General features: G+C 62.9%; 1 protein-coding gene across 2 annotated transcripts; it reads left to right on the plus strand.

Annotated features, from left to right (window-relative positions):
- The first annotated feature begins 1,408 nt into the window (after positions 1–1,408).
- On the plus strand, positions 1,409–10,992 carry FAM83H (family with sequence similarity 83 member H). Of its 2 annotated transcripts, none has more exons than XM_031439825.2 (5): positions 1,409–1,890; positions 5,261–5,722; positions 6,489–6,653; positions 6,740–6,864; positions 7,058–10,992. In XM_031439825.2, the coding sequence occupies exons 2-5, from the start codon at positions 5,276–5,278 to the stop codon at positions 9,876–9,878; spliced, it is 3,558 nt and encodes a 1,185-aa protein (XP_031295685.2). In that variant the 5' UTR covers positions 1,409–1,890; positions 5,261–5,275; the 3' UTR covers positions 9,879–10,992. The 2 variants fall into 2 exon arrangements, with proteins under 2 accessions (XP_031295685.2, XP_031295686.2); XM_031439826.2 differs by lacking the exon at positions 1,409–1,890 and adding an exon at positions 1,933–3,179.
- Positions 10,993–11,739: the final 747 nt, after the last annotated feature.

Below are 11,739 nucleotides of genomic sequence, written 5' to 3' on the forward strand. Positions count from 1 at the left end.
GACACCGAAGTTCATTCCCCCCCCCCGGGGGGGGGGGCTCTCCTGCCCCAGGCTGTGTCGGGGTCCTCTCACCTCCCCCACTGCATAGGTGACTGGCTGCAGCACTATGGCCTGGGCACTGGTCTGACTCCATGCCCATGTTTCCATCGTGAGTGTCACTGAGTGAGGGAAGGAATTAATGAAACTGGGAATGACCCTGAAAACAGAAAATGGGAGGAAGGTGACTGGAGACTGGCAGAAAGAGCACTGGGCGTTGACAAGGGAGGGAGAGTGCTTGGAGTGGGAGTGGCAGGGGTAGTGGGACAGATGGTTGAGAGTGGGGCAGGGCCTAAGTCATGAGTGCCCCTAAGGAGGGTCTGATGAGGAACTGGGAGTGTCTGGGGGGTCAGTGGGGTACTGAGGCACCTAGGGTCAGCTGAGGGCTTCTCTGTTGCACGTGCGTGCACGCACCTGGAAGGAGTGTGGGGGGCTCAGAGTGCATGCAGGGTCCCCTGTCCATGTGTCCTTCCAGGGTCCCTGGCTCATGAGGGACTCCTGGTGTTCCTGTAGGGTCCTGTATGTGTGCTGGGTTCTGTAGAGTAGGGTCCCTGTTTGTGTATGGGGTCAGGGTAGGAGGAATCCCCCTGTGCTTGCGGAGTGTCCTATGTGTGTGGGCACTGTATGTGCCTGGGTGTGGCATGTGTGGGGCTTGATGTTATTCTAGGGTCCTGTATGGATTTGGGGTTCATGTGCATGGGGGGTCCCTGTGTGTCTGTGGGGTCTCATATATGCGGGGGTAGGTGTATGCACTGGTGGGGGGGATCAGTGTGTGTGTGGCATCCTTTGTGTGTGCGGGTCCCTATGTCCCTTTCAAATCCTCTGTCCGCGGGTGTGTGCAAGTGCCCCGTGCAGGCAGGGTCTGCTATCCATGTGGAAAGGAACGTGCTAGTGGGGTCTAGTTATGGGGGTGCTCAGTGCCGGGAGTGGCCTGGGAGGGGACTGGCGTGTGTGGTGAGGGGAGGGGCGGATCGCCTGTGTGGGAAGGTCCCTTGTGTCACTGATTCTTTTATACGTGGGGGGGGGGGTCGGTGTGTGGGGGCTCGGCATGTTGGGGGATCAGGGCGGGCAGGGTCCTGTCTGCCTATGGGGTCCCAGGTACTTGTGGGAATCGGAGTGTGCGCGAGGGATACTCTGTGCGGACGTCGGGGTATAGGGGATAGCCGGGTATGGTGGTGGGAGTCCCCTGTGCTCACGGGGTCTCCAGGCCGGGCCCCGCCCAGGGCTCTGCGCCGCCCCCACAGTCTCACCTGCCGCACCTGCCTCCCCCAACTCCGAGGAGAGGGCGAGGCCAGAAGCACCGCCCCTCGAGTCGGGCTGGCCCGTTTCCTAGCGACTGAGCCGGAACTTCCGAGTCTCCCCGACTTCCGGGGCGAGGGTCAGGGGTCAAGCGTAGGGACCTTAAGCCTTCGGTGAACAGATGGGCGCCTAGGGGCGCGGGGCTCTGGAAGTCGGGGCCTTAGCGCTCTCCGGGGATACCGGGCCCGGGTCCCCGGGCGCGCCGCCGAGGGGCATGGCCTTGTCCGGGGCGCAGACAGGAGTCCGGGGGCTCCGGGGCGCAGGCAGGAGTCTGGGGGCTCCGGGGCGCAGGCGGGGGTCCCGGGGGCGGTGGGGCGGCGGCAGGCGGGAGAAGGAATGCGGGCGCGCCGCGGGTGGGGCCGCCCCGCCCCCAGGTGCTGCCCGGGCAGGCAGGCGGCAGGGGCGGCGGGCGGGGCGGGGGCGGGCGCGTGAAATCAGGCCGCGCGGCGGGCGGGCCGCGGCAGGGAGTGGCTGCCGGACCGACCGGACCGCGAGGCCGCTGGGCGGCGGTCGGCTCCTGCTGCCCTTGTCCCGAGACCCCGCGCACCTGGCCAGGTAGGGCCCCCTCCCCCGGCTCGAGCCGGGCGGGGCGCGCGGAAGGGGGAGGCCGCGGCCGGGGCCGGCGGGATGGGGCGGGGTCGGCCCGACCGGCGCCCCCCGGCGCAGGCTCACCTGGGCTGCCCGCCCGCCTGCACCTGGGCTGGGTCCGCGCGACCAAGAGCGGGGTACTGGGAGTGCGAGCGCGGCCGGGTGTGCTGGGGTCGGGCCCGATCAGCCCGAGCGGAGGGCGAGGGGGTGCCGATGCCTCGTGTGCCGGTATGGACGTGGGCGCCCTCGCTCGACGCCGGCCCAGGGAAAGCCGAGTAGGAAGGGGCCCAGGGCCCGGGTCCAGCCTGCCCAGGCCGTCCCGACTTGCTTCCGCCCTGGTGGCCTAGCTGGAGTCTGGAGAGAGTGCTGGGCCTGGCCTGGACCCTTCCCTAAGGCTCCCCTTTTAGGCTGCCATGGACTGGAGGAGGCCCAAGTGCCCAGGCTCGGACTGGTTCCTTTCATGCACTGCAGGGATGCCAGAAGGTCCCGGTTCCCTGGGCTGGGGTGGGTGGATGGGGCCCCTGGCCCAGGCAGCCGCTAACATCCTGGGGTGCGCTAACCCCCTTTGGCCCTACAGCTCACCCACTTGCGGTCTGCAAGACTCCTCTGCCCAAATGCCACCCCCAGCCTCCTCCCTGCTGCCAAATTCCTCTGTCTACTTGGTGCAGGGTCTGCTGGCCTCGTGCGATAGGCCCAGATCCCTCCCTCTGGATCCTCCTTCCAGTCACTGAGAACCCCCAGGCCTGCCCCGTGGGAAGGACTTCCGGTGGAAGTCCCTGGTTAGGGAGCCCACTGGAACCCTGAGGGCCCTGGAGGCTTTGTCGGCTGGGTCAGAGGTCAGCCTACAAGGAGCGGGATTCCTGCTGAGTCATTGGCTGGGGTCGGATAAGCGCCCCTCCCTTCCTTGGGGCAGGCGTTTGGTAGGCACACGTGTGGACAGACCACTGTTGGGGGTTCTCCGTCGCTAGCTGGGAGTGGCTGCTGCCCAGTCCATAGTCAGGGGTGTACAGATTAAAGAAAGGAAACAGGCAAAGTAATAAGGCAGGGCCAGGCCACCTGGTGTGCTCACGCTGTGCGGGCGTCCCTTCCTGAACAGTCCTGTCGGCTGACAAGGTTTCTTGCCTACCCTGGGATGCCCCCACCATGCGCTACACGCATCCCGGACAGTTCCTGCCAATTTCCCTCCTCAGTGAAGTAGGAGAGGGTTGGATCCCTTCTACCATGCCTCCCTGACTTGGAAAGTGGCACCCTCAAAGGTAATCAGCAGGGTAGTGCCCCCTCCCAGTCAGATACACTGCGAGATAACACATCCTGTTGTCAGATACCGGCTGAGACCCTGGTACAGACAGGTCTGTACCTCACAGCCCTGGGCAGCCAGCCTCAGTCTGGTCCTGGACAGTGTGGCCACCCAACACGTAACCAGATGCAGTCAAGGGACGGTGCCCCCACAAAGGAATGGCAGAGCAGCTTTTTCTCAGACAATCAGACCAGGGAGCAGACCTGCCCGGTGTGACTGAATTGCACACAGGGGTATCCATGTCACATTCAGTTAGCCTGCCACCCCCTGGGGAAGACAGGGAAGGCTCCCCAGGTTGGCCTGACCCCCAACATTCTCGAGCAACTGTCTCCAGCTGGCCATTGACCCCGTCCAGTGCACCTGGGTGGGGCAGGGGGCACCACCCCTGGGGGGCTGTCTGGCAGTACCAGCATTCAGGAAGCTACAAGCTAGGCAGGGTTGGGGTCCTGCAGGGAGCAGCAGGGGCATGTGAACAGTACCCTGGACTCTCCTTCCAGCTTAGGGGGTTGAGTGTCCAGGTACTTCAGGGGTCCTGGACCTGGCCTTCCAGAGCCAATGACGGCTTTCTGCTACACAGGCACGCCCTGTAGAGGCAGGTGGGCTGGAGCAGAGTCAGTGAGGCATGGGTAATGGTGTGGAGTTGGGGTGAGCGGTGAAGGTGGAGAGGCACATCAGAGCCCAGGATGAACCCACTGGCCACAGCAAAGGGCTCTGACTTCTTCCGGAGTACAGCAGGGAGTCTGGCAGCAACCAGAAACTTGGAAAGGTCACCGCTGCCACACAGGGCTGGGCTTGGCAGAGACAGGCCTCCAAGTTCCTGCCAGGGTGGGAAGTATGGGCCTGGGAAGGAGTGGCACCAGAGGTGTGGCCCAGGGAGGTGGAAGGGTGGGCCAACGGGAAGGGAGGATCCTGGTAGATGGGGACAGAGGGCAAGGGTCAGGGTTCAGAGGGCTTAGAGGTCTGTGAGTGAGTGGGGTGTGGGGCTCAGTGTGAGACCCTGCGGGATAGGTCCAGGTGTGGGTGGGGCTTAATGCTGCATCCCAGGACAAGCTCTGTGTACTGAGCTCACCTTGGGCTAGATATGATATCAGGTCAATCCTGACAGCTGCATCTTTCAAAGATTTTTTTATACAAGTTAGTTTTAAAGGTTACACTTCATTTACAGTTATTGCAAAATACTGGCTACAATCCCCATGTTGTACAGTACACTCTTGTAGCCTGTCTTATACCCAACAGTTTGTACCCCCCACTTCCTCCACCCCTACTGGTAACCACTAGTTCGTTCTCTATATCTGTGAGTCTGCTTCTTTTTTGTCATATTCACTAGTTTGTTGTATTTTTTAGATTCCACATATAAGTGAGATCACATAGTACTTCTTTCCCTGTCTGATTTACTTCACTTAGCATATTGCCCTCCAAGTCCCTCCCTGTTGCTGGAAGTAGCAAAATTTTTTTTTTTTTTTTTTTTTTTTTTAATGGCTGAGGGCACAGGGAGCAGCCCAGGGTCCCCTGGCACTGGGGACAGAGACACATAGGTAGTGGCCCAGCTTGTCCAGCACCCACAATGCAAGGAGCCATGGAAATGCATCTATGTCATAAAGTTAGAAGAAAAAAGTATAATAATAAAGAATACAGCCTGGATTATATTTTCTTTATGTCCTAAAATATTTTTTTTAATGGAGGAAGGGGCCCACAAAAAGGAAGTGCCTGGGCCACAGAGGCCAGAAAGTAACCCTGCGTGGGGGTTTTGTGGAAGCCAGGGCACAAGGCACTCCTCAGGTCCTGGTGAGAGCAGGGGCCCTGCCAGCACAGCCAGAGCAGCAGGAAACAGATGGCTGGGATGCCTCTGTCCCCGCACACTTCTGATGTGCCCCCAACTAGGGGGCATCCTAGAGTCTGAGGTGCCCTGTAAGGGCAGGGGCTGAACCCCACAGCCCACCCAAGATCTCTGACGGCCCCTTCTATGAAGTGTGTCCACATAGGGTGGGGGTGGGCCCAGAGCCCCTGCCCCTGTAATGTGTCTTCCTGCCCTTCCCCCAGGTCCCTGGCCCCGACATGGCCCGTCGCTCCCAGAGCTCCTCGCAGGGGGACAACCCGCTAGCACCCGGGTACCTGCCACCCCACTACAAAGAGTACTACCGCCTGGCAGTGGACGCGCTGGCCGAGGGCGGCCCAGAGGCCTACAGCCGCTTCCTGGCGTCCGAAGGTGCGCCTGCCTTCCTGTGCCCTGAGGAGCTGGAACACGTGAGCCGCCACCTGCGGCCCCCACAGCACGTTGCTCCTGAGCCCCCAGAAGGCAGCCCTCCCAATGTGGACTTGGATGGCTCCTCTGGCACCTACTGGCCTGTGAACTCAGACCAGGCGGTACCTGAACTCGACCTGGGCTGGCCCCTGACCTTTGGCTTCCAGGGCACTGAGGTCACCACACTGGTGCAGCCACCGCCACCTGACAGCCCCAGCATCAAGGATGAGGCTCGAAGGATGATCCGCTCTGCCCAGCAGGTGTGCTGTCACAGGCTCAGCCGGCAGTGGGGAAGGGCAGCCTGAGTCGGACCTTTGAAGCATGAGTAGGAGGGTGAGGGTGAAGGGAAAATATAAGCATGCCCAATTTAGGAGGCAAGGGTGAGGCCAGGGCTGGCTGGCCAGGCCTCTCCAGCCTTCAGGCCACAGTGATGGCTCCCTGGCCAACTTCCAGGATCACCAAGGGTTTGGTTATCACAGGCTGCCAGCTTTGCACAGGTGTGCTTGCCCGTGGGCATGGCCAGTGCCCAGAAACTCAGGCTGTGAGGTGGCTTGGCCCCTTCCTTGCCTGGATCTATTGTTCGGAGAATTCTCTCTGGTCCTGCCCTTGACGCAGCTGAGGCTTCTTGCCCCACCCCAACACCGTCAAACAGCTGGCAGACGCAAAGGGAGCCTGTTAAACCAGGGACACTGCGGCAGCAGATTCAGACGCTGAAGAGCCCCTGTCTCTGCCCTCTGCCCCTCTCAGGTGGCAGCCGCCTCCCATAGGAAGAACTGGAGCCTGAGGCTCAGCCCTGATGCCTCCCCTGGGGTCCTGGAAGCTCAGCCATCTAAGGCAGCGGGGTCATGGGGGCCTCATCTGCCTTGCCCCCCATTCCCCCACAGGGCCCCATTCCCTCCTGGGATGGGCTAGTGGCCATTTTGCAGTGTTTGTTGGTGATCCAGAGACCCCTGAGGGTGGGGGGCATAGAAGTATGGTGGGGATAGCAGAGGGGTCTGCCCTGTGTCCCTGATCCGACCCCCGCAGGTGGTGGCTGTGGTGATGGACATGTTCACCGACGTGGACCTTCTTGGTGAAGTGTTGGAGGCTGCTGCTCGCCGCGTTCCAGTCTACATCCTCCTAGATGAGATGAATGCGCAGCACTTCCTGGACATGGCCGACAAGTGCCGCGTCAACCTGCACCACGTGGATGTGAGCGACCGGAGGGTGGGGAGGGGGCGGATAGGAGGGAAGGGGTAAGATCCATCTGCAGAGACCTAACACCTCTCCGGTCCCAGTTCCTGCGTGTGCGCACTGTGGCGGGCCCCACCTACTACTGCCGCACTGGGAAGTCCTTCCAGGGCCATGTGAAGGAGAAGTTCCTCCTAGTGGATTGTGCCGTGGTGATGAGTGGGAGCTACAGGTGCGCCTAGCCTCGTTGCCCCGCAGCCCCAGCACCTCCCCATCCGAGGGCCTCCTCTCCAGAAGCCCTCCTCCTGTAGCCTCTGGCACAGCCCTGCCTGCCCCTGCCCCGCCCCTCCCTCCCACTAACGGCCCCGCCCCTTCCCCTGACTAATCACGCCCCCTCCCGCTGACTGGCCTCATCCCACTCCCAGCTTTATGTGGTCCTTCGAGAAGATCCACCGCAGCCTGGCGCACGTATTCCAGGGCGAGCTGGTCTCCAGCTTCGATGAGGAATTCCGCATCCTCTTCGCACAGTCCGAGCCGCTGGTTCCCTCGGCCGGGGCGCTGGCCCGCATGGATGCCTACGCCCTGGCTCCATACGCCGGCGCTGGGCCCGTCATGGGCGGCCAAGTGACGGGGGCACCGACCCCTTTCTCCTTCCAAAAACGAGCCCACGTCCTGTTCCCACCGCCTCGGGAAGAAGGCCTGGGCTTCCCCTCCTTTCTCGACCCTGACCGCCACTTTCTGTCGGCCTTCCGCCGAGAGGAGTCACCGCGGATGCCGGGGGGCGCCCTGGAGCTGCACGCTGGGATGCGGCCACTGTCACGGCGGCTGGACGCCGAGGCCGGACCAGGCGGGGAACTCTCGGGCCCGCGGGGCTTCCTTCAGGCACGGCACCTAGAGATGGATGCCTTCAAGAGGCACAGCTATGCGGCCGCAGACGGCATGGGCGCCGTGGAGAATTTCGCAGCCGCACGGCAGGTGTCGCGACAGACGTTCCTCAGCCACGGTGATGACTTCCGCTTCCAGACCAGCCATTTCCACCGCGACCAGCTCTACCAGCAGCATTACCAGTGGGACCCGCAGCTTGCCCCCGCACGTCCACAGGGCCTGTTCGAGAAGCTGCGCGCCGGCCGCCCTGGCTTCACCGACCACGATGACTTCACCCTGGGCGCTGGGCCACGCTTCCCTGAGGTCAGCCCAGACGGACACCAGCGGCTGGACTACGTGCCGTCCAGTGCGTCGCGGGAGGTGCGCCATGGCTCGGACCCCGCCTTCGGGCCTGGGCCCTGTGGTCTGGAACCCGGCGGGGCCCCACGCCCCAATCTGGGCCAGCGCTTCCCTTGCCAGGCGGCAACAAGGCTAGGCCCAGAGACTGGGCCCGAGGCGGAGCCGGAGCGCAGGGGCGGGCCCGAGGGGCGGGCGGGACTGCGACACTGGCGCCTGGCCTCCTACCTGAGCGGCTGCCACGGTGAGGACGCGGGTGACGAGGGCCTGCCTGCACCCATGGAGGCCGAGGCCTATGAAGACGATGTGCTGGTTTCTGGGGGCCGGGTGGCCGCCGGGGACCTACTTCCCTCAGCCTTCCGCAGCGGTGGTGGGGATGGCCCAGATCGCGAGGGCCTGGAGGAGGCAGGCCTTACCAAACAGGATTCTTTCCGCTCGCGCTTGAACCCGCTGATTCAGCGCAGCTCTCGGCTGCGCTCCTCGCTCATCTTCAGTGCCTCGCAGGCTGAGGGGACGGGCGGGGCTGCAGCAGCCACCACGGAAAAGGTGCAACTGCTGCACAAGGAGCAGGCGGTCAGCGAGATGGTGGGGTCCAGTGGCGAGGCTGTGCGCTCTGCTGCCTCCACCAAGGTGGCCGAGCTCCTGGAGAAGTACAAGGGCCCGTCTCGAGATCCCGGCGGCGGCGGCGGCGTGGGGGCCTCAGTCACAGTGGCCAGCCATAGCAAAGCTGTCATGTCCCAGGCGTGGCGGGAGGAGGTGTCGGTGCCTGGTGGCACAGGGGGTGAGCGCCGCAGCCTGGAAAGCTGCCTGCTGGACCTGCGCGACTCCTTCACACAGCGGCTTCACCAGGAGGCTGAGCGGCAACCGGGAGCTGCCACTCTCACTGCCACCCAGCTGCTCGACACCCTGGGTCGGAGCGGCAGCGGCACAGACCGGCTGCCTTCCCGCTTCCTCTCTGCCCAGGGCCACTCCACCTCCCTGCAAGGGCAAGACGGCCCCCCACCAGAGGGGCCTGGAGCGCACCAAGCACCCCACTCTGAGCCAAAAGGGAGTCCCACCTCAGCCTACCCAGAGCAGAAGGGGGGTCCCACGCCTGGGTTCCCCACCCGCAGAGGCAGCCCCACCACAGCATTCACCGAGCAGAAAGGGAGCCCCACCTCTGTCTATCCTGAGCGCAAGGACAGCCCTGTGCCTCCCGTCCCGGAGCGCAGGGGCAGCCCGGTGCCCCCTGTGCCAGAGCGCAGGTGCAGCCCAGTACCCCCTGTGCCAGAGCGCAGAGGCAGCCTCACCCTTCCCCTCTCTGGGGAGTCTCCGAAGACCGGGCCCACAGAGGAGGCGGCCGGCGGTCCCATGGAAGTTTTGCGCAAGGGTTCCGTGCGGCTGCGGCAGCTGCTGAGCCCCAAGGGTGAACGGCGCACAGAGGATGAGGGCAGCTTCCCAGCTCCGCAGGAGAACGGGCAGCCTGAGAGCCCCCGGCGCCCATCTCTGGGCCGGGTTGACAGCACAGAGGCCACAACGGGAGATGAGCGGGGCCCACGGGGACGCGTGGCCTCGGCCACAGCTAACGCCTTGTACAGCAGCAACCTGCGGGACGACACAAAAGCCATTCTGGAGCAGATCAGCGCCCACGGCCAGAAGCACCGGGGAGGCCCCTCCCCGGCCCCGACCCCGACCCCCGCCCACGGCAGCCCCGAGCTAGGCCGCCCACCAGCTGCCAGCGGCCTGGCCCCTGACATGTCCGACAAGGACAAATGTTCAGCCATCTTCCGCTCGGACAGCCTGGGGACGCAAGGCCGGCTGAGCCGCACGCTGCCAGCCAGCACGGAGGAGCGCGACCGTCTGCTGCGCCGCATGGAGAGCATGCGCAAAGAGAAGCGCGTCTACAGCCGCTTCGAGGTCTTCTGCAAAAAGGAGGAGGCCGGGGGGCCAGGGGCCGGGGAGGGCCCGGCCGAGGAGGACACCAGGGACAGCAAGGTGGGCAAGTTCATGCCCAAGATCCTAGGTACATTCAAAAGCAAGAAGTGAGCCTCCTGGCCCACCAGCCCAGGTTGGGGCGCCTGCTCACTGCGACCTGGCCCTCAGCCAAAGCGGTTTGGAACCCGACTGAGCACAGCCAGAGAGCCCGGCTCAACTTGGGGCTCGCCCGGCGGCCAGCCTCCCTGCCTCTTGCCCCCTGGCCTCTCCCCCTGAGGGCCCCAGCCCTCGCTGCCCCTGCCGTACCCCCCAACTCCACTTCTCTGTCTTAGTCTCTGAACCTTTGGCCTCCCCCTTCTTACACATCTGTCTCCACTGTCTCTTTGGGCTTCAGGTCCACTTTGGGTCACCTCAGGGACCCATCTTTCTGTGCCTCAGTCGCCCTTCTCTCAGGTCCTGGTATCTCAGGGCTTCTGTGTCTCAGGGTCCCCCTCTGTGCATGGCCTCCCGCCTGTGCTGCTTCACCGGCAGCCTCTCCACTGTCTCCCGGCTGCCACGTCCTCTCTCCAGACCTCCCACCTGCTCAGGGCCTGTTTGCCCCCACCTCCCTGTCAGGTCACTGAGAGGTCACTTCCTGCCCTGCTCCTTCCCTCACTGCCTCCTGGCACCTGTCTTGGTGGAGGAGCTGGGGGGAGTGTGTGGCCACAGAGGACCCCTCTGTGGGGCGGCCCTCCTGAGGAGAGCTGGAAGAGACGTGGCTGCCCCTGCAGCGAGGCCGTGGCCGTCACCTGGTGAGGAGCAAGCGCGCGGGGCCCCAGCCCCACTAAGGGTCCCTCGCAGGTGCCATCCCAGCCACACTCGAGAAAGGGGTGGGTGTGGTGCTCTTGTTCTGTGAGGGCAGGGGAGGGGTGCAGCGGCACCTGAGGCCCAGCCCACACATCCGAGGGGCCTTGGTGCCCCGTGAGGTGGGAGTGGTCCTTGCCCTGCAGGTGGCCAGCAGAGCCCGACCCCACGCTGGTCTGCGTCCTTTCCCTTGTCACCAACCCAGAAATTTGTCCAGGTCTCCCCACTGAGCCTTCTGGTATCTTTTTACCTCCAGACAGGGACTGTGATCTGGAGTGACATATCTTGGCACCAAATGCTTGTAAGTCCCCCACTGTAGGTGCTAGCATTGTTAAATTAGTGTTTGCACTATTTCTTTTTAAATAGTTTTTTTGGTTTGGTTTTTTGTCTTCTTTTGTTTTGTTAGTATAAGAAACCCCAGTTGCTCAGGCTGGGAAAGGATCTAAGAAGCACAACTGCTGAGTGAGGCAGCAGTTCTGACTGGGCAGCCGGAAAAGGGAGGGTGGTGAGTGAGGGGACACGTGTGCTCCCTGGTGGCTCACAATCTGGTTACCAAAGTCACTGCCCAGGTAGGGGTGACAGCAGGGACTTTAGTTCAGATAGAAAAGGTGCCTGAGCAGCCAGGCAAGTGGAAGCGTTTGAGGGCCTTCCCATGCACGTTGACCAGCCTGGTGCAAGGCCCCTCCCCTGGCCCGGCCTGTTGCTAAGGGAGAGCCCTCGCGGGAGGAGGAGGTTCTGCCTGTGGAGAGGCCAGAGGTCCTCTTGTCTGCACCCTCTGCATCGTGCTCAGTAAGACATCTCTCAAATGTGATTCTGCACATTTGGTGTTAATAATAAAACAATGCACGAGATTCCAACATGTTCTCAAATATACATATATAAAATAATCACCCGGTTATGTATTGCAACCTTTAGCCTTAAGGAACTGCCCCGATTTCCCTGCAGACACCTCCACTCATCTCTGTGGGGAGAACTGAAGACCCTGCCCCACCGATACTGCCAACACCTCTACCCGCATTTTGCAACCCCACACAACCTCCTTCTGCCTCTCAGCCCTTCCTGTAAGAGGCCTCACTTCGCCGCCACACTTAGCTGTCTGCTCCCTGCCCTCATGGCCGCCCCACCTGCT

Source organism: Camelus dromedarius, chromosome 20 (genome assembly GCF_036321535.1).
Source record: "Camelus dromedarius isolate mCamDro1 chromosome 20, mCamDro1.pat, whole genome shotgun sequence".
In the NCBI taxonomy this organism is placed as follows: Eukaryota; Metazoa; Chordata; class Mammalia; order Artiodactyla; family Camelidae; genus Camelus; species Camelus dromedarius.